Source organism: Prunus avium, chromosome 1 (genome assembly GCF_965620075.1).
Source record: "Prunus avium chromosome 1, drPruAviu1.hap1.1, whole genome shotgun sequence".
In the NCBI taxonomy this organism is placed as follows: domain Eukaryota; kingdom Viridiplantae; phylum Streptophyta; class Magnoliopsida; order Rosales; family Rosaceae; genus Prunus; species Prunus avium.
Window position 1 is genome coordinate 55,817,636 of NC_142284.1, and position 21,478 is coordinate 55,839,113.

General features: G+C 36.5%; 3 protein-coding genes and 1 long non-coding RNA gene across 11 annotated transcripts; 1 reads left to right on the forward strand and 3 right to left on the reverse strand.

Moving 5' to 3' along the window:
- Nucleotides 1–331: 331 nt before the first annotated feature.
- On the reverse strand, nt 332–2,233 carry LOC110753157 (putative glycerol-3-phosphate acyltransferase 3). The gene is made up of 2 exons (XM_021953981.2): nt 1,498–2,233; nt 332–1,390 (listed from the first exon to the last, which is right to left on the reverse strand). The coding sequence occupies exons 1-2, from the start codon at nt 2,206–2,208 to the stop codon at nt 485–487; spliced, it is 1,617 nt and encodes a 538-aa protein (XP_021809673.1). The 5' UTR covers nt 2,209–2,233; the 3' UTR covers nt 332–484.
- A 4,636-nt stretch (nt 2,234–6,869) lies between these two features.
- LOC110753860 (S-adenosyl-L-methionine-dependent methyltransferases superfamily protein) lies at nt 6,870–10,695 on the reverse strand. 4 transcript variants are annotated; one of them, XM_021954858.2, is made up of 4 exons: nt 10,456–10,693; nt 9,534–9,561; nt 8,452–9,433; nt 6,870–7,269 (listed from the first exon to the last, which is right to left on the reverse strand). In XM_021954858.2, exons 3-4 carry the CDS (start codon nt 9,417–9,419, stop codon nt 7,134–7,136), a joined length of 1,104 nt encoding a protein of 367 aa, XP_021810550.1. In that variant the 5' UTR covers nt 9,420–9,433; nt 9,534–9,561; nt 10,456–10,693; the 3' UTR covers nt 6,870–7,133. The 4 variants fall into 4 exon arrangements, with proteins under 4 accessions (XP_021810550.1, XP_021810536.2, XP_021810542.2 ...); XM_021954844.2 differs by having other exon boundaries at nt 8,452–9,561; nt 10,456–10,695; XM_021954850.2 differs by lacking the exon at nt 9,534–9,561 and having other exon boundaries at nt 10,456–10,694.
- Nucleotides 10,696–11,989: 1,294 nt separating this feature from the next.
- Nucleotides 11,990–20,976, forward strand: LOC110753461 (aminotransferase ALD1, chloroplastic-like). 2 transcript variants are annotated; one of them, XM_021954374.2, is made up of 11 exons: nt 11,990–12,209; nt 16,525–16,702; nt 17,619–17,647; nt 17,804–17,871; nt 18,163–18,279; nt 18,833–18,895; nt 19,051–19,155; nt 19,289–19,339; nt 19,617–19,937; nt 20,062–20,268; nt 20,383–20,974. In XM_021954374.2, exons 3-11 carry the CDS (start codon nt 17,638–17,640, stop codon nt 20,671–20,673), a joined length of 1,233 nt encoding a protein of 410 aa, XP_021810066.1. In that variant the 5' UTR covers nt 11,990–12,209; nt 16,525–16,702; nt 17,619–17,637; the 3' UTR covers nt 20,674–20,974. The 2 variants fall into 2 exon arrangements, with proteins under 2 accessions (XP_021810066.1, XP_021810062.1); XM_021954370.2 differs by lacking the exons at nt 11,990–12,209; nt 16,525–16,702 and adding an exon at nt 16,714–17,499 and having other exon boundaries at nt 20,383–20,976.
- LOC110753470 (uncharacterized) lies at nt 12,835–15,945 on the reverse strand. 4 transcript variants are annotated; one of them, XR_015832873.1, is made up of 7 exons: nt 15,931–15,945; nt 15,129–15,838; nt 14,560–14,696; nt 14,419–14,477; nt 14,206–14,314; nt 13,818–13,954; nt 12,835–13,211 (listed from the first exon to the last, which is right to left on the reverse strand). It is a non-coding gene; the product is annotated as an uncharacterized LOC110753470 (long non-coding RNA). The 4 variants fall into 4 exon arrangements; XR_002526179.2 differs by having other exon boundaries at nt 13,745–13,954; XR_002526175.2 differs by having other exon boundaries at nt 13,718–13,954.
- Nucleotides 20,977–21,478: the final 502 nt, after the last annotated feature.

Below are 21,478 nucleotides of genomic sequence, written 5' to 3' on the forward strand. Positions count from 1 at the left end.
TTTAAAAAACAAAACAAAAGAACACTGTTGGGTTGTGCGGATGGTGAGAGAGAGAGAGAGAGGAGCAGGCCTGAGGGGTAGGGAGGCGAGCGGGGATTGGGAGGGTGAGGAAGTGGCCGGGGAAGAGTTTGGGGTAAGGTTTATTTTTAAAATTTAATTTTAAAAAATCTTATTAGGTTGTATTTTGGACTTTTAATTTTTAAATTATTTAAAGATAAAATATTTTTTAATTAATTTTTTAATGACCACATGTATGGAATTACTATAATACCCCTGCCACATCATCAAAATTGACAGAATTAGGAATGTAGATGACGGCATGGGACAAAGTGGGTCACTTTAACTTTCGAGGGGCAATATAAGATTTGATCATAGTTTCATGGTCACTACAATAAATAAGCTTATACATTATTAATGCTTACACATGGTTTCTTCACCATACATATGTCCTAAACTAGTGATAATTAAGTTTCAGAGTTATGACTCATGCATGATGAGTCACCTTCCTTGAGCCCTTCAAGCTCCCATCATTGCCTGCCAATGCCATATACTTGTCTTTCCTTGTGAGACTGGTGCACCTAAAATCTAAGGCCCTGCCAATCTCATTTTGTACATAATTGGCAACTTCAAACCTTGATTTTCCACCAAGCTTGCATGTGTTTGATCCTGGCAGATTCTCAAGCAACCTGATGGTATAAACAGGATTTGGGTTCATAAAATGAAAAACTGGATCCAAACATTTGAACCCACTAGCACTTGTGCCATAAAACATGTTCACTTTCACATCTATGGCCACAGGAACAATGTCATCTGTGAGCTCAGCAAACAATGGACTGAACCTTAACAGATAAGGCTCTCTGCATGTGGTTCCTTCTGGGCAAACCACTAGGTCACCTTGGCTCAACAGCTTCTCCATTTTTTTCCCATCTCTGTCTCTGTCTCTTGTTAATCTGACAGTCTTCATGGGAGCAATTTTCTCATTCACTGTGCTTAAGCTGTAAGTGACAGCAGTGAGAGATTTGTTGGTGGCTAATTGAACATAGAGAGGATCAAGCAAGGTTCTGTGGTTGCAAACATAGAGTCTGCCTCTTTGTTTTTCTCCTTTACCATTTGTTGAGGAAATAGAGGACTTGGGTTTTGAAATTGTGGTGATTGTTCCTGTGAAGGCCAAGATTGGAGCGCAAATGCTGTGAGGTAGAAATATGCCAGAAAGGAATCTTAGGATGCATAGGCAAATTCCTAGTGGCATGTACATGAACATGGCCAAGGTGGCAAGTTGGGTTGGTTTGAAGGCCAATCTTCCATCGTGGAAAATCAATGGTTCTGGGTATTTCTCTCTTGGAAGGCTTTTCCAGCTTTGCTTCTCAGCTTCGGTCACCAAGTAAACCTCCTGAAAAATATATGACATGGGTATTGTTAGGAAAATGTTCAAAACCCAAAAACAGTTTCAAATAGAGAGAGAGAGAGAGAGAGAGAGATGAAAGACCGTTGACCAACCTTGCAATGAGAAAAGAGTTGCTCATGCATGTTTTCATTGTGGCAACCAATTATACCAATTGCTTGATAATCTGACTTTTTCTCTCCAAGAATCAGATTTGAATCCAAACTGTTTGTATTTTTTGCCTCCATCAAACCCACAAAGTATCCACCAACCACTTTTAGTTCTCTTGCAACAACAACATCAACCCCAACATAATCTTTTAAAAATCCTTCAACCATGACTCTAGGCAAGTCACTAACTCCAACTTTTTTCCCACATCTCATCACCACATCAAACCCTTCACACCCAACATCCTCCAAAAAGAACTTGGGCAGCACAGCTGTCCCAACTCTCATTTTTTCCTTCCTAATTCCAAAAAAGCACAAAAAAACCATGATTTTGAGCCCCAGCTCTCCACCAACCAAACAAATAAAAGGGCTTAAAAGAAACAAAATTAGAGCCCTCAAAAGCCCACCAGCTTCAAAGGCCACAAGCATGAAGTAAGGAAACAGGGAAGGTGACTTCAAAAGTGTCTCCTCGAAGTGGAAAGAAATTGCTTTGTTTGAAAGCTCCCTTGCTGATTGAGGAAGGGAATTGAATTTCTGAAATTTTAAGTGGTTTGCATGGGGCTTGGTGGCCTCGTATTCTAGAGGGGATGTTTCCCTTGACTTGCTATGGACTTGGAAGGAAGAGGAAAGAGCTTCCAGTGAGCATAGGTTTCCAGGCATCTTTGGTTGCTTACTACTTTTTTTGTTGCAATAGATGCACCAATTTATTTATACTTGTTTCGTTCATTTATGATTCTACAAAGTTTAGGTACGGGTTTTCAATTAACTCTCTAGGATATAAGTATACATTATATTTTCAGCACCAAGAAGGCATAAAGAATAAAACATAGATATACTGCTTAAAATTAGAAATTGTATTTTATTTTTAGTATTAGTATTGCATTAAAGATCGAAGATACGGTGGGCTCATTTTCTCTTCAAAAATAAAATTGTGTGTTCATTTTGTCCCATATTTATTTTGTATATTCCTCTAATATTTGGTGATTAAATTTTCAATTCACTAGTCTCGTGTTCGAACCCTCACAACATACTGATTGGATGTGTGAAAAAAAAAAAAAAAACACCCCCTCCCTAACTTTGACAACAACAAAAAAGTAGCGATGGAGAGGGTGGATTAACTTTTGCTAGAGTAGATCTCCAATATAACCAAACAAATTATATTACTTACACAAAACTGTAGTTACACTTTAGGATGCACATACTTTATCATATTGTGATATATATGATTATTTTACACAATACAAGTGATATTTGGGACATGAAAAATTAAACATATGACCTCGAATATGTCTAACATTGGAAATGGAAGCTTAGTCGTATAAAGAGGTTAAAAGATCTTGAGCATCTCCACTTGCTTATTGGTTTTGAATTGGATGCTATCACATTCTAACATGATATAATAATCAAGCTGCCAACTTAAAAGATCTTATGCCTCTCTCCATCTCTTGTCAATAGGGTTTACATCACCTAAACATGTATCCTCCCGTACACGTTCATAAAACCATTCCAACTTACCAGTAAATGGTAATCAATATTTTGCATGTTCATGCACATTAAATTTTGAAGTGATAATCTTTTCTTGGTTGGTTTACTATACTTTTCTGCGATGGACCCAAATTTATAGATGGATAGTAGATGGACTGATGGAGTCAAGTCATCATACTGCAAAGACGACAGACACGCGCATGAGAGAGAGAGAGAGAGAGAGAGAGTTTCTGGGCTCCTATATGATCCCATATATATAATAGAATATCTAGTAGAATAACGAGTATTATGGGTGTTGTCGTGAGTGGCAGTCCAAAGATGAATAACAGTGACCAACAACAACCAAATCATGAGATGTCCCGTCCAAAATAAACGTACCTGCATGGGCAACCAACCAACGTGGCATGACTAGGAGAACATGTTTGAGCAAATTCATCACAATAATGTACCAATAATATATACATATAGTCCTGTCAACTTGATCCACGAATTGTATCGATAATGTATTGATACGTGTAAGGTCGAAGTGTCCAACAATATCAATAATACCGACAGCATCTTTGCTTTTTTAAAAGTACACTCAACCGCAATATTAAAATACTATATATGTATAATCTTTTTATTTTTTTAATACAAGTAATTGAAGGAGAGGCGTTTCTCACACGCACTGTCAAGGAGTCATGAAGGTTCGAATCATTATAATATTACTAGCTAGATCAAATCAGTCATGAAGGTTCGAATCATTATAATATTACTAGCTAGATCAAATCATTATAATTCAGCTCAATTAATCACATCAATTTTAGTATATAAATGGTCCAAATGTATATAAGTACATGAGGACACGCATGAAGTTATATATAGCTTCAAGAAGAGGAGTGTGTACAGTGTACTTATGAAAATATTAGAGCATCTACAATGGGCTTCCTAGATCACATTCTTAGACAAATTTTAGGGAGGCATTGTAAAAATGCAACTCCAATCATGCTCCCTATTCACCTCCTAAAATAAGGAGTCCTCTAGGAGCTCCTAAATCTGAGGAGAGAGAAATGACTCCTAGTGGCTCCCTATAATTTAATGCTGCCTTATTGAATGAGTATTTCAAACCTTTATTTAATGCTAACTATTTTTTATTTTATTTTTTTTAATAGAGATGGACCAATCAAAAAAGAGTTATAGCATTTATGACTCTCCAAATTAGGGAGTATGGTTGGAGTTGAAATTTTTCAGAGAGCTCCTAAAATAGTTTTTTTTATATTTTTAGCTAAATTTTAGCTAAGAAATAGAGAGCATCATTGCGGATGCTCTTAGACATTCGAACATATTGTGTGGCTAAAATCTTCCTATGATTTGTCAATTCATTGGTATCATGTAGGGTCCTAATTCATGCTGGTTATTACATTACTTGTCTTAAAAAATAATGCTGCCGGAAAAATAAAATTAAAATAAGGACGCATCAATTAAATATATAATGACATATCAGTCAAGAGCCAACGGAGTCTAGCTAGTGGAAAAAGACATTAACGTGCAAATAAGAGGTTTCAAGATCGAACTTCATGACATCTTAGTTATGTGCGTGTATGTGAGGAATCCTCTCTGTGTAGTTTAGCTTGTACTAAAAATAAAAATAAATGACATAACATGTGTAATTGGTCCCAAAAATTCCCACTCCTCAAAATGATTTTCCAACTTGTGCTGCGTTTCATATATCATATCTGAGTGTCCACATCTCAACAACCAACTACAACATTAATTCATGAACCAGAGAGGGAGGTAACTCACTTCCACAACATAAAATGCACAAAATCTTATATGAGTTATGGACTGATGATTTTGTATAAGAAAAAAAAAAAAGCAAAAATTATAAATGTGACACTATAAATAAAGTATAAAAGGATAGCTGTCCATCAAAACAATTATAATTTATCAGAATAATGCAACGCGTAGGGTTTGGTGAGCTGAAAAGTTGGAAGTTAATGCATCGTCTTCATCAATATTCAAGAACCCTAGCAGCAGCAAAGCAAATTTTTAATTCAGGTCCAGGTCCTTCAATGTCTTTTCATGATGGAAAAGAATGGCTATAAATTTCTCTGTGAGAAATAGTTGGCAGTCATCATGCTGGAGCTAAAATTAAAATGATTGGTTCAGTGGCTCAAACTCATGATGTACTTGCATTCATAAGAATTATTAGGTACTTTCCTGCCACGTGGTAGGTTAAGTTATTTTTGTTTGTCCCGTTCAAGTGTGAGGTTTTATCTTAAAGCGCAGTTTAGGATGAGCTAATATTTTTTTTATGTACACACATTTCTTCTTGAAAAAGGAGAAAGAGGGACTTCTCATACACACACTAGTGGTGTTATGGGGTTTCAAATCTGAGACATGAAATATTGCAATAGGAAATGGAGACCAAAAAATCAAATATTGAAATAGAATGTTGGATTCTATTGCTCCCATCCAAGAAACCGAGTTTAGCATATCCAAATGAATGAACACAATCACAATCAAAACAATGTCATTTATCCTAACTTAATTATGATGACTGTTTAAACCCTAAATCTGTAAAAAGCTATAAATTCCACTCATTCCAAATATTAATAATTAAAAGGTCCACCAACGAAGTCTAGCCTAGTAAAAAAAAGGCATTGATTTGTAGACCAGTAACCTCAAGTTCGAACCTTTATCGCACGTTGGTAGTATGTGTGAGAAACATTCTCCCTCTTAAGGTTTAGACTATCTCTTGTATTCAAAAAATATAAAAAATAATCAGAAGGCCCAAAAATAAAAAATAATCAGAAGGCCCAAAAGTACTTTCACGTAGACATCTCACCAACCCCCAAAAGCACTGTAGTAGGAGAAAAACTTAGTTGCAACAGGGATAACACTATTTTGTTATCCCTGACCAATAGTATTATGCTATGTGAAAGTGTTGTCACGCGTGTCAAAACGTTATCGGGAATAGCAAAATAGTGTTATCCTAATTTTATGGAAGTCTTTCTCCTTTTGAGGGATAAATTGTACAATATTGACCCAAAAAAAAAAAAAGGGACAAATTGAACAGTGAAATTTGACGATTGATCACTATAAGATAACTATTGTCTAGTTGTTCTTGCGTTAAAGCATCCACAATGAGATCCCTAAACCACCTCTTTAGACAAATTTTAAGGAGGAATTGGAAAAATACAACTCTAACCATGCTCTCTATCCACCTCCTAAAATAGGGAGACTTCTAAGAGCTCCTAAATTTGATGAGAGAGAAAAGACTCCTAGTGGCTCTTTATAACCTTTAATTAATGCTAACTATTTTTTAATAGATATGGACCAATTAAAAGGGAGTTATAGCATTTATGACTCCTTAAACTAGAGAGTATGATTGGAGTTTAAATTTTAGGGTTATTTGTAGTAATGGTCCCTCAACTATACCCGTAGTTACAGTTTGGTTACTCAAGTAGGTGTTTTGTTGCACCATTAGTCCTTCTGTCAAGTCTGTGACTTTTTCTGTTTAAAATGATGACGTGACAAGCATATCTTAGATTATTGATGGGCAAATGTGACTTTTCAATTAGGATTATTTGTAGCAATGATCCCTCAACTATACTTGGAGTTACATTTTGGTCACTCAACTCCAAAAATAGTTACAGAGGTCATTCAATTAGATGTTGTGTTGCACTATTAGTCCTTACCGTTAGAGAGACTTGACGGTAGGAACTAACGGTGCAACATAACACCCAATTGAGTGACCTCTGCAACTAATAATTGAATTGAGTGACCAAATTGTAACTACAGGTATAGTTGAGGGACCATTGCTGCGAATAACCCTAAATTTTATAGAGAGCTCCTAAAATAACTTTTATATGTTTTTAGCTCAAATTTAACCAAAAAATAAAGAGCATGATTGTGATGCTCTCTGTTTTGCATGTGGCACAGAACAATAGCTGACCACTACAGTCGCAGTCAACAACCTCTCATAAAAGCTTGTATAATTCAAAAGCAATTCCTCACAATCAAAAAGCAGTTTTCCCATGGCACACTGGAAACAAGTTGAACGGATTTTGTCCATCACCAGCCGCACATTTGCTGTTCCAGGCTGCAGAGCTTATGGTTTACATTAAGTTTTTCCATGCCCCGCAAGGTTCTGTTGTTTGGCTTTTCATAGTTTTTTTCTCCAGGACAATGCACCAGTTGGATTTGTCAAAAAATCTATCAACAATTACAGCATTATCAATACCAGCTACCAACCTGCATTTTAAGACAGCAATAGGTAAATGAGCTGAAAAAGTAGGACATCACTTAAATGTTAGATTGTCAGAACATTAAAAACTGACCCCATAAATTTAATATCCCTCCAGTTAGGTTTTTGCTTAGTTTTTAGGTATGCTCTTCTGTCTTTCCTCTTCCTCACCTCTTTTGCCTATCTTCTCTCTCTCTCATTTATCTTCTTCCTCTCTACTTTGTCCCTCTCTCCTCTCCTTAATTAAAAAAATAGCAGGAAAAAAAAAACAAAAAGGTACCAAACAAAAGCTCTTCTTTGGCAGTTTCTTTTTATTTATTGCCTTATTTTGGCATTCGAAAGATATACTGTCTAAAGTCTGAACCTAGTCTCTTAAAGTCTCCTATCTTTAAAGCAACTGGGCTGCAGTGAGAAGCTAACTTAAAGTAACTACAACCTCCAACTTTTTTGAATTTCTTAACCACTACCATCAAAGGATTCTGCTTTAACTTAGAGGGTGGCCTACCATCATGATTGAGCCTCGTCTCCCACAGGGAAGGCTGGTCCACTGTGAAGGTTGGCCTCTTTTACTTTTGCCATGAATGGTTTTGTCACCCAAAGTGTTAAGTATGACAAAATGACAGTAGAATGCAACTTCGAGCCACTGCATCCCTAATCCTATAAGCAGTAGCTCACCTTTCAGGCACAAAGTTAACAAGTTGGGTGACATGTTAGCTCCACATAGATCAATAAGTTTATAAGCTAAGTATCATAACTATGTACGTCTATTTAAGTACCTATCACCCCAATTCTTACCCGTTTTCTACATTAGAAGCACCTTTAAGAAATCAAATATATATTTTTTTTTAATGAGTGAAAAATTTGGACCATTTTTTGATTCATAGGTGTCATCATCGTGCTGGGGAAAACTCAGTTTGTTAAACAACTCCTACAATTCCAACACATTAAGTACTGCTCTAAATGATCCAGCTGTGATAAGAAATCCATATGCATAGATGCATCAAAATTCTGTCCTAATACGCACTAGACATGTTCAAGATTAGGTAAATGCAAAATTTACATACAAATGCAAAATTCTATCCTAATAGGCACTAGACATGTCTTAATTAGGGAAAGCATTAACTGACTGGAAAACAGAGCAAAAGGAAAATATACATACAAATGGAAACAGAAAGAAAATGACTTGTTACCTTTCAAGCTCGCCTTCACTGAAAACATGGTAGTATCTGTTATACACTACGGCACCCTTTTTATCATCTTTCTTTGCAAGGCCATTTGCAAGAGCACAAGCAGAAGCACCACTTACTTCAGCACGATGATATGGTAAGTGCCAGGGGATGAAATATTCTTGTTGATTATTTGCATTTTTTACATCAGTAGAAGCCCCTGAATAACTTTCAATTTGAGAGGTTATTTCCTGCAAACTCTGCATAGAACTCTGGCCGGAATCTTTCTTACGCTCTCCAAAACCATTCTCCTCTGTTTCTGGAATGCTTTCCAATGTGCAGGATGAAGGGCTACGAACACGTGGACTACCAGGTCCTATCCACTCTTCCCCATACTTTTGGGTAAGTGGAGTCCATCTGGCAAGTAGTGATTTATCTTCTTGTTCTACAGCCCAAACTGTTATTAGAACTAGGCCACCCTTTTTCACAACTCGGATCAACTCTTCGATTGCCTTTTTCCTTCTACCCTCTGTACTTAGATGATGTAATACAGCTATAGATATAGCCGCATCACCAAAACTAGTTCTATATGGCAGATCTACAGCGTCTGCAACCAACACTTCATGCCCTCTATCTGCACAAATTTTGATAAGAGGGGCACTTGTATCACATCCGATGTAAAAACAATCAGGATTAAATCCCAAGTACTTCCCATTCCCACATCCTGCATCCAGGACAAGAGATTCTGAAGGTAAGGAAGATAAAAAATTGGCTACTTTTGGCCACTTAGCAAACCGGGTTGAACTGAAATGGGGCGCGATAGCATCATAAACATGATGAACATACTTCTTTTCAATTTCAGGAGTGAATTGCACATTCAAGGATGAATTTCTCTGGCTGTCACTAGCTAATTCAGATTGTAGGATGTGAGATTCTCCATTGGAATCAAGAGTACACAAACTAGACACACCTTTTACCTTGACTTCTCTCATAGTACTGAAGATTCCTGAATAAGAAACACTACCAATTATTACAGTGGGAAGATGGAAGGCCTTACTAGACAGATAAAAGCTTCTACTTGCTCTTAGAACATTACAAAACATCACCTGGAACACTGTTCTAATCATAAATGACCTGAAAAAAAAAAAAACAACGGCTAAGGTCATAATTTGAAACACAAAATTTCAAGATCCTTATGTAGGCCAAAGAATCATAACAGTACATATGCATGTGTATCCCATGACAGAAATACAATGAACAGTAAAAAGGAGAATTTTTTTGGGGGAAAGCAGAAAAATTGTTTATAGGAGGCCCAAACTAGTACATTTTAGCTTTAATTCAAGCAACCGAACCAAATTAGCAGGGAAGAGGTTCAAAGATGTTTTGCTTTCCAGGAAACAAGGGCCTAATTACAGTCTATCAGGAAAGAACTCCTACCCCAGTTATTAAGGGGAAAAAACTATAACCAGTGTGTCCAGGAATTATATCGAACAGCTCGCTACGGCAGCTTCTCTATTTTGACAAATCATGGCCCCTAAGAAATACAATCTGGGCATCCCTAAATGCATAAAAATCCTAATGTCTATGCATTTTGTTGAATACAGTTTCAATCTTTTCCTTTCTTTATTTTCGTGCCACTACTGTTCATATTGATTGAAAAGTGAAATGTGTCTGATTGATGTTGTCCTACTTTCCTAAGCTTCTTGTTTTGGGAGGTGACTTTGATGAATTAGCAACTTCAATCACAAACCCAACTTTTCATTACCAAATTCAGTGTCTGCTGTTATCATATGAATTTAGGGTTTCAAAAATTATAGAGATTAACATAATCTTTTATTTATGTTTTGGTTAGGTCAATGGAGATTAACAGAGTTTTTCACAATACAAATATCCAGAACAAACATATATTACTGAAAGTCAGATTAACCACAACTTACGGACATAGATACATATATAAATACATAGAGAGAGAGAGAGAGAGAGAGAGAGAGAGAGAGAGAGAGAGAGAGAGAGAGCAGTGAAGTTGACCTGATCCAGCAGACATGACTGCAGTGAGGGTCAAAAGCTGCTTTTTTTAAAAGCGAGGAGCTGAAGAAGTTCGTTAACCAGCGGCTAATCCAATCCGAATGATATGGATTGCTTCCTTTTTGCTTGTCTTGTCTTGAGAGACTGCGTTGTGTTCAATTAGGGTTTTTCAGAGAGGGAGGGAGACGAAAGAAGAGAAAAACTTCCTGGCACGGGTATGCCAGGGTCAGCCATCCACATCAGTATCCCAACTCAATGAAATCACGCCACCTGTTAAGTTCTCTGACTTCCCATTTGATTTTTTTTATTAATAAAATTTATCATTTCTTCCTGACGTTCGAGTGTGAGGTTTAATCTTAAAGCGCAATTTAGGATAAGCTAATATTTTTTTTTATGCACACACATTTCTTCCTGAAGAAGGAGAAAGGGGTCTTCTTCTACACACTATTGGTGTCATGGAGGTTCAAACCCGTGACATGAAATATTGCAATAGGAAATGTAGACCAAAAAATCAAATATTGAAATAGAATGTTGGATTCTATCGCTCCCATCCCAAAAATTGAGTTTAGCATATTCAATTGAATGAACACAATCACAATCAAAACAATACAATTTATCCTAACTTAATTATGATGACTCCCTAAACCCAAAATCTAGGCCTCATTATTTGGCCTGCGGGCTCATGGGCCGATGGGGGCCCTAAATTTGAAGAGAGAGAAAGGACTTTTAGTGACTCCCTATAATTTAATGAGTATTTCAAACCTTTAATTAATGCTAACTATTTTTTATATTATTTTTTAATAGATATGAACCAATTAAAAATGAGTTATAGCATTTATGACTCCCTAAACTAGAGAGTACGATTGGAGTTTAAATTTTATAGAGAGAACCTAAAATAACTTTTATATGTTTTTAATTAAAATTTAACCAAAAAATAGAGAGCATAATTGTGGATGCTCTTAGGAATCCTTCTTATTGCGTGTAAAGAGCTATTTAATGCCACACCAATGATTGTGGCCAGACAAGCAATAAATCAAAATAATATTTGATGCTCTGTCTTTTGCATGTGGCACAGAACAATAGCTGACCACTACAGTCGCAGTCAACTACCTCTGATAAAAGCTTGTATAATTCAAAAGCAATTCCTCACAATCAAAGAGCAGTTTTCCAATGGCACACTGGAAACAAGTTGAATGGATTTTGTCCATCACCAGCCGCACATTTGCTGTTCCAGGCTGCAGAGCTTATGGTTTACATCAAGTTTTTCCATGCCCCGCAAGGTTCTGTTGTTTGGCTTTTCATAGTTTTTTCTTCAGGACAATGCACCAGTTGGATTTGTCAAAAAATCTATCAACAATTACAGCATTATCAATACCAGCTACCAACCTGCATTTTAAGACAGCAATAAGTAAATGAGCTGAAAAAGTAGGACATCACTTAAATGTTAGATTGTCAGAACATTAAAAACTGACCCTATAAATTTAATAGGGAAATAGCCTTCTATGCCATCCATTTCATAATTTTAACTAAAAATACCACCCATTTCCAATTTTTTTACAACTATCACCTATAAATATAAAATTATTGTCCACTTATTGCTGATTTTTCCCAAGTTCAGAAATTAGCTTCTCTCTCAACTCTCTTTGCTCTATCTCTTCGGCCCGTCTCTCTCCCTCGTGTACCTCTCTCTCTCCGACGCAATTGTCTTTCTCCCTCAGCAGTGGCTATTCATCCTCTCCACTGTTGACATCCACGAGGTACTCTTCATATACATTTTCTTTGAAATTTGGCGTTTTTGTGAATTTGGTTTATGGTGTATGGATTTGTAAGAAATTTGTTTAGGGTTTTAGTGTTTAGGGGTTACTCAGAAATTGGGCTCTGTGATTTCTACAAGAATTAATTCCCAAACGTTTAGGCTCTGTAAGAAATTGGTTTAGGGTTTGAGCTTAAAATCACAGGGTTTTAGTGTTTAGGGGTTACTTAGAAATTGGATTTGTAAGAAATTGGTTTAGGGTTTTATTGTTTGATGAGATTTGATAAGGTGGAAAAGCAACTACGAGTAATAACCAGGCTTAGCTTTCAGGGAAAGCAACTACGAGTTTGATTTATAAAAAGGACGTGACGTCCTTAATGGAATCACATTCTTACAATAATAAATAATCAATAAAAAAAGCAATAATGGAATCACATTCTTACACCAATAGCTGAACGCGAATCAATCATATTGAAGAGATACATATACGGTGCTTGTTATACCTTATTTATATGATAATGAATAATGATCTAACATTTTCCTTTACAAAATAAACTAATACAATCAAGCGTTTTCTTTTACAAAATATCCTTATAAGTTCTTTCACAAGATAGACTTGAAAAAACAGGTGATAAGAAACAAATATAAGTGCAATAACCAGGCAATACCACAACACTACAATGGCAATACGATGACAATACAAATGCAATAGGGGAGCAATACAAAGGCAATACAAAAACTCCACATTCCCACTATAATTTCATTCCACATTCCCACTATATATTCATAATCTACAACATATTACAAAAAGGACACAACGTCCTTAATGGAATCACATTTTACACTCCTACATCGTCAAAATACCCTCGAGCAAGGAATGGGCGGAGAGGCTTCTGTAAAAGTTGAGGATGCAAAAGATGTTCTTGACTTGAAGTTGGATTAGTTGCTAGCCAAAGGCTTCTTAGGAATTATTTTCCTTTCGCAACTCTCCAAGAGCTAATCCAGCCTAAGGGAAAAAACAAAGTCAGAGATACATAGGAAAAAGTAAAAGTCAGATAATATAGAGGTCAGAAAATGTTAAAGTTTTCTTTTATAAATCCTTTTATTTTGCATGATTTTGGTATAAATTTATAATACAAAATAATTATAAAAAAAATGAAACACCTAGGCGCCCGCCTAGGCCCCAATTCCCTGCATGCCGCCCACCTACTGCCTAGCGATTCTTAGAACATTTGAAATCCTTGACTGAAATTCTTGTTGTAAAATATGTAAACCAAACATGTTGATTTCAAATTTATAAATTTGAAATGCACATATTTATAATCAATAGATATCAAATTCAAATCTTAGTATCGAAACGGGCCCTAAACTTCCATCTTTTATTTTTATGCGAAGCATGAAGCAGATAGATAATGCCACACAACACGGACATGCCCAAACTTTCGAAGAATGGCTATGCTCTATAAAACAAACTGTTCAATGATTTACACCTACATAAGAATACAAGACAACCTGCTCAGATGAAAGCCAGAGTGAAACCTGTTCAAACAAACCCGGAGTGAACTTTATTCAACCTCAAGCACACCAAGAACAAAGAGATCAAATCAGAAACCTTTATGACATAGATGTGACTCGGACAGAGTTATCAGCTGATCCTGTTACGAATAGAGGCAAAGTTGGGTGCCAATCGACAGTAGTTATTGCTGCACTGTGTGGGAGAGTTCTCAACCCAATAGCATGATCCCGAACCTGAGCCAAATTTATGAAACAAAACTTTGTGTTAAAACAGAAGCATCACCTACATCTTACAAAGCATGGCAATCAGGGAAATCCAAGACCACCAAAATGTTCAGTTTGGTTTCCAAGTCAATAATCCAAGTGCGACCCATCTTTGGATGGCTATATTCAATATGCTTAGCAAGTTGACTCTAATTGAGTAGCACTGTACAATGTACATGACGAAGACACACAACACACACATATGAAGAAGAGAGAACAACCTGATATATGGGTGCTCTTACTGAACCAGAGGTTACCAACAGTCTCCTCCCATTAGCATCTAAAGCCATTTCATGTATGAAATTTTTTGAGCTCTCAGAGTCAAAGAATCTATAGTATGGAAGAGAGTAATGTTAGTTAATCAGGTGTATGCCCAAGTATTTTTGTTTGATAAGACTACTGTGCAACCAATTTCTATATGCCAAAGAAGCTACCTGCTAGAGTTTCTTGACCAAAGGATTTGACCTTGGTTTTGCAAGCTCCATTCAAGAACCTGACACCACAAAACCAGTTCTTTTAAGTAAATACTTTTAAGACTTCAAATAAATTTTCATAAGAAAATTGAATCAACTGACCAGATGATCGAATTCTGAAAAGAGCTTGAGAGAATGATTTGTCTTCTGAAGAAACAAGCTAATGAGCGATGGAGAGTGATGGCAGTGGTGACTGAGGCGTTCTCGGTCTCAAATGTGGACTGTGGACCATTGACAATCTGCAAAATTTGATTATAAGCATGTAGATTCCAGAAATCGTTTTTGACAATTACCCATCCATAAACAACGTCCCTTCCTTTGCTTTGATTTGAACAAGTAAAATCAGAATATTGTGGAATTAATTCTTGTAAAAATCACAGAGCCTAGAGCTTCAAATCTCATCAAACAATAAAACCCTAAACCAATTTCTTACAAATCCAATTTCTGAGTAACGCCTAAACACTAAAACCCTGTGATTTTAAGCTCAAACCCTAAACCAATTTCTTACAGAGCCCAAACGTTTGGGAATTAATTCTTGTAGAAATCACAGAGCCCAATTTCTGAGTAACCCCTAAACACTAAAACCCTAAACCAATTTCTTACAAATCCATACATCATAAACCAAATTCACAAAAACCCCAAATTTCAAAGAAAATGTATATGAAGAGTACCTCGTGGATGTCAACGGTGGAGAGGATGAACAGCCACTGCTGAGGGAGAAAGACAATTGCGTTGGAGAGAGAGAGGTACACGAGGGAGAGAGACGGGCCGAAGAGATAGAGCGAAGAGAGTTGAGAGAGAAGCTAATTTCTGAACTTGGGAAAAATCAGTAATAAGTGGACAATAATTTTATATTTATAGTTGATAGTTGTAAAAAAATTGGGAAGGGGTGGTATTTTTAGTTAAAATTATGAAATGGGTGGCATAGAAGGCTATTTCCCAATTTAATATCCCTCCAGTTAGGTTTTTGCTTAGTTTTTAGGTATGCTCTTCCATCTTTCCTCTTCCTCACCTCTTTTGCCTATCTTCTTTCTCTCTCTCATTTATCTTCTTCCTCTCTACTTTGTCCCTTTTCTCTCCTCTCCTTAATTAAAAAAATAGCAGGAAAAAAAAAACAAAAAGCTACTTAGTTAAGAATACTTTTAGTCAGTACAAAATCTCCAGAATACCCTCCCACCGATTCCAACCTTCTCGTCCGACCAAAAACCCATCCAATGCTTTCTTTTCTTTTTCTTTTCTTTTTTTGAACGAAAAGTGATTTCTCTTCTTTTGCTGGGATATTTCTCGCTCAACTTGCTTCCATTCCATTTTCTTCATAACCCATCACTGAAGCAGCAATTGCTTATGTACCATTTTCTTCTCTCTTTTTTTTCGAATGCCCCTGTTGAAATCAGATATTCAACCAAAAATTAGAAAATTAATAACATATCATGGTTTCTATTTCATATAACAAGACAATAAACAGAGGATTACAGAGGAGGCATGAAACTTCCATCTTTATTAAAGGTTAATCATATCCCAAACCCCAAATCAATAACATAACCACACAATCACAATAATAAGTTGTGAGAAATTGTTGAGTCCAAGGGTGATAACGTCGAGTAATAATCTACGTGTTATAATATAAGCGAATAGCATAGTTGATTTTTTATTAAACTATAGAATATACCCCATGAGCAAATTGGTAACACCTCCTTATTTCGTTAATTCTATCAAAATTGCTGCCATCTTTACTTCAACAACTTTCCTTTTCGTGCTTATGTGAGTGTCCCAAATTCCAATAATTCATGAATGGCTGACCTTTCTAAGAAATTTGATAGCAATTCACAGAGGCCTCAAATTTCTTGCAGCATATTCTTGGTAAATGAAACCTATCTACACAGCTGGAGACATTGTGTTTACTTTTCTGCATTTCCTTGATTACAAGTACAAATTAATTTAAAAGTTCAGAAATTTTCATGGGTCTACTTAAAATTCAATTTACATGCATGTATAGTTGAAATTCTTGGGTTCTTTGAGGGTCCAACTTTAATTGTATGGGTTTGTTTTTGGTCTATGGTGCTGTAGGTGTCAAAGGAAAGTCCCTCCACTATCTGCTGATGCTGATTGAGCCTTCTGGGTTTGGTGAAGATGAGAACTTTCCAAGTCCAGATGGTGTGGAATTCCACACCAGAAGATTCAAATTTCTCTCAACTTTACCTGCATTGCAGGACTACTTGGTATAAAATTTACTCCTCGAGTCAAGGTACTGTTTTCTTGTAAAACTTACCTAAAGACTATGAAGAGGCTCCACATATTAATTAAGATGCTTCTCAAGTGTGTACGTTTCATTTACTTCTAGAGGTCATGCTAAATGCTTTAGTCTGAGCAAGTACTAGTCATTTATCATTATTGTCGAAAATAATGTTCAAGCCAAATGTTCCACGACTCCTCCAAAATACTGAAAGTTTCTGTAGCAGCCAAGTCAGTCCCCACCACATCGTACGTACAAAATTTTTAGTGTCACGTAAATGGCTTCTGGTTGTGATTTATATCAAGGTACAAGCTAGATTCCAACTAACATGCGGCCCCATGACTTTTCTTTGTGTTTGGAGCTTTTTGTAGACATTACATTGTAATTCCATACCAATCGATTTGGAAAAAAATGGTACGTTCAGGGAAACTTATGTACAAGTTCATTGTATTGAGACATCCAAAGACATCATTGTCCAAGAAGCTGTATCGAAAATAATGCGAACAATCATGATCCTGATGGCTGTCACGAGTAGCTTCATTTTACGTTTGTTTGCATATGGGAACTAGCTAAGAAATGGTTAGAGGTGCAGAAGGCTTTTTAAGGGCTATGAGGCTTTTTTAGTGTCACTTCGAGCTCGACTATATATATTGTTGTTATTGCAGTTCGTAGTATCATACTGGAATATACCACTATTCCTCTGTGTTGATATTCATATCGCTACAACAAATGATGCATTATCTTCAACTGTCATCACGTATTTGCATGCCTTCTTGCATTTCATCACAACCTAAAACAATCTGGACCAGGTTATACATTGTTAATAGATGCATAAATTGTTCACTGATGTTTTCTTTTGTTTCTTTTGGGCCATGTCTTATGTAACGAACTCATTTAGTTGCATTATTGTTTCATGGATTATTTACAGTTCAACGTCTGGAAATGAGATGAGAGTTGGTAAGTTATTACAATCTCAAAACTTTACTCGTCATTTCTGCAGCTTGGAAAATGTTGGTGTACTAATATGTTCATGTTATCGACATCGTTATGCGAAATTGTTTTCATGTGTCACAAATGACTAAGCAACTAATAAGCAATGCAATGCAATCACAGGTCATTGCACAAAAGTCTCACGCAGTGTCAATATGGAGAACCTGCAAAATGAATATCTGTTTCCGGAGGTCAGCAGCTTCTGATATCTTGATCATGAACTTTGGCCCTCCTATCACTTTATATCATGTAGTTTGTCTCAAACTAATTGTCTGGATTGGTGTTCCACAAACCCCAATTGTTTTAAGATTTCTTGTTTTGGAATGGGAATTTACAGCATCCTCATGAGTAGGATCAAACCTTATTCCACCTGGTTGGAACTTGGAACTCTTGTTACTTGTGATAACAAAATTATCTTTTGGTTGTGTGACATAACCATTTGAGTGCTAATTTTTCTACATACCTTGTGGCCGCTTATCCAGATATTCATGCGCGAGTTTGTGCATACTCAGAAGTACCCACATGCAAGATTAATAAGACTTGGTGTTGGTAATACTACAGAACCTATACCAGACATAATCACATCTTCTATGGCTGAGGTAATTTTGTGGATCTCAGATTGTTGTATGTAATTTTTCATCTGAGTAAAGTTTGAATCTAAAACCTTTTCAAACAGCACCATGCCTTACCACTTGAGCGAATGCCTGACAACACAATTACAAATGATAGTATGCTGGTCCTGTTTGATATTACTTTCCAGTTGAACTGTTCTTTTATTTTTATCATTAGTTTCCATTTCCACTATAATCCAATATTTGGGAAAGTAGTGACGACTGCATGTCTTCATCGTATACGTCTTCTCTTTATAACCTACTTGTAGATGTAGAGATATAAAACTCTTTGGTATATGCAAGCCTCTTTGGCAGTGGATCTTCACTAGCTTTTCTTCACCCATTAGTACTGTTTCGTTTCATTTCTTTTACTTTTTTGCTTTCTGTTTATTGCTTTGTTGGAGTTGAAAGAAGCAGAGAAAGAACAAAAACTTGTCATTTTCTTTTCTTGATGGCTAAGTTGTACTGATCTATTTTTTTTCATTTGATTTCTTGTCAACGACGAATATTAAGCTCTTGTGTTTCTGTGTCTACTTTGCAGCATGCACATGCTCTATCAACAGTTCAAGGTTACAGAGGGTATGGAGCTGAGCAAGGCCACATGGTACGATGGAATCTTTGCCTTACAACTCCCGGAGTTTGAGTAAAATTTCATGTTGGTCATGATGTTTCTGCAATTGCCATGCTTCTCCAAGATTATTATTAAGTATGTCCATCTACCTATTTTTATTTAACAGAGGTTATCAAATTTTGGTGCAGGAATTAAGAAGGGCAATTGCAGAAAAATTCTACAACAATATGGGCATAGAAGGCGATGAGGTTTTTGTATCAGATGGTGCACAGTGCGACATTTCTCGCCTTCAGGTACGAAAACTTCGTTTATGCAGTAAAGCTTTTCATAATTGGATAAGAGTGGAACAATATAAAGATCTGTTACTATTTAGGTTGCTTTTAAGATGAAAAGCGTGTTATTAATTCTGACTTTTCCCCCAAGCAGATGCTTCTGGGATCCAATGTGACAGTAGCTGTGCAAGACCCTTCGTTTCCGGTAAATATAAATAAAATCAAATATGTCTTTCTTTAATTCTAAATTAGGATGAGACATGAGGAAAATAATCAGTGTCATCTCACTCTCAATATTAATTTTCCTTTTTCCATTGCAACTATGGTAGACTGGCTCTTGTGCCTACAGAAACAAGGTTATAGCTGATGTTTATAAACGTCTTGGAATACTAAATTAAAGCTACATGGAGGCCACACATCCATTATTTTCCCATTGAATTTTTTTGCTTGGAACCTTATTGATTTACTATGGTTTGGGACAGGCATATATAGATTCTACTGTCATTGCCGGTCGAGCTGGCAGGTTTCAAGAGGAAACTGGGAAGTATAAGAACATTGTGTACCTGAACTGCAGGCCTGAGAATAATTTTTTTCCTGATCTATCAACTGCTTCAAGGGCGGATATCATATTTTTCTGCTCTCCAAACAATCCAACTGGCAATGCTGCATCACAGCAGCAACTAAAGCAACTGGTGGAGTTTGCAAAAGCAAACGGATCAATAATTGTTTATGACTCCTCCTATGCTGCTTATATATCTGATGACAGCCCGAGATCGATTTATGAAATTCCTGGGGCCAGAGAGGTTTCTCACCAGTTCTCCTCACCACCATATGTCATTTTGTGTTTAACAATACAAAACCTTCTTGTTAAACTTGACATACAAAGGGATTCTCACTGGGAGTGGTTTTGGCCAATTTTGTGTGCAGGTTGCAATTGAAGTTTCATCCTTCTCCAAATTTGCTGGGTTCACAGGGGTCCGCCTCGGATGGACGGTTGTCCCTGATGAGTTGTTGTATGCAAATGGATTTCCTGTCATAAAGGACTATAACCGCATAGTGTGCACCTGCTTCAATGGTGCATCAAATATTGCCCAGGCTGGAGGGCTAGCATGCCTTTCTGCAGAAGGTTACCAGGTTATAGTTTACACCCCATTTCTTTTCCAAGCATCCATTAATTCTCTAGTAAGTTAAAATCCAATGCAGTTTCAAATTTTAACTGTTTGTGAGTTGTGCTTTTTACATTTTCAGGCCATAACCACAGTGGTTGACTACTACAAGGAAAATGCAAAAATAATTGTGGACACATTCAGATCACTTGGGTTGAAGGTGTATGGTGGCAAAAATGCACCTTATATATGGGTACATTTTCCAGGGTTGAGTTCTTGGGATGTATTCAATGAAATTCTTGAAAAGACAGACATAGTGACCATACCAGGAAAGGGATTTGGTCCTGGAGGTGAAGAGTACATCAGAGTTGGTGCTTTTGCCCACAGAGAAAGTATATTGGAAGCTTCAAAAAGGCTAAAAACTCTTTTTTAACTTGAATTATTTCATAAATATTTGAACCCAGTTGACAGGTACTTGGAGCAAGAATGACCATCTTCCTGGAGAACTTTATTGGTTCATGAGATGAATTAGGATTGGACAATTATTTGGTGCTGATAAGGAAAAATATAATTGAACTGTATTGCATTGTTCATAAGATTTGCTTCTTCTCAGCCCATTATTGGTTGTGACTTGTCTAAATTGTATATGTCCTCATTCAACATGGCACCTTGAACCTTCTGGCCTTCTTTCTTTTTAGTTTCTTGCACTGTCCAGATGATGATTGAATTATTTACAAAAGTTACAATTTATATTTGTTAAACTTTTTGAGATTGTACCAAATTTGTACTTTGACCAGCTGGCATGATTTCATGTTACAAACACGAATAGAAAAATTAAGTGGTTGAGATGGTTGCATAATGAGTTGAGACAATAATAACACGCTTATTAATGTTCATTCACTAAATACAATGAAAATAGGGTTTTTAGGTTCAATGGTCTCTGAATTTTCACATGATTCGCGTTTTGGTTCCTCAATTTCCAGAATCGTTCCCATAGTCCTTCAACTTTAGTTTCGTTAGGACAAATGGTCATGTCGTCATTTTTGTTAACTTTTTATGTTAAATGCAGGGACAAAATGGTATTTTTTGTATTATTTTTAATTTCCACCATATGAATATTCCAACAAAGCTATGGACAACCTCCACCCGACATCGAGCCAATTAACCCACCATCTCGACAACAACTGATGGGGCTCCCCCAACCCACACCATACCCACCCTCCCTGCGATGACGAGGA

What these genes read in the sequence shown, in the direction of transcription:
- LOC110753157 (XM_021953981.2), bottom strand. Translation starts at nt 2,208, where the DNA reads ATGCCTGGAAACCTATGCTCACTGGAAGCTCTTTCCTCTTCCTTCCAA. An exon ending in AACTCTTTTCTCATTGCAAG is followed by an intron (nt 1,391 to 1,497) that starts GTTGGTCAACGG and finishes TATATTTTTCAG; the next exon opens with GAGGTTTACTTGGTGACCGA.
- LOC110753860 (XM_021954844.2), bottom strand. Translation starts at nt 9,554, where the DNA reads ATGATTAGAACAGTGTTCCAGGTGATGTTTTGTAATGTTCTAAGAGCA. An exon ending in AGTGAAGGCGAGCTTGAAAG is followed by an intron (nt 7,270 to 8,451) that starts GTAACAAGTCAT and finishes CTTAAAATGCAG; the next exon opens with GTTGGTAGCTGGTATTGATA.
- LOC110753461 (XM_021954370.2), top strand. Translation starts at nt 17,420, where the DNA reads ATGATGCATTATCTTCAACTGTCATCACGTATTTGCATGCCTTCTTGC. An exon ending in ATGAATATCTGTTTCCGGAG is followed by an intron (nt 17,872 to 18,162) that starts GTCAGCAGCTTC and finishes CCGCTTATCCAG; the next exon opens with ATATTCATGCGCGAGTTTGT. An exon ending in TTTCTGCAGAAGGTTACCAG is followed by an intron (nt 20,269 to 20,382) that starts GTTATAGTTTAC and finishes TTACATTTTCAG; the next exon opens with GCCATAACCACAGTGGTTGA.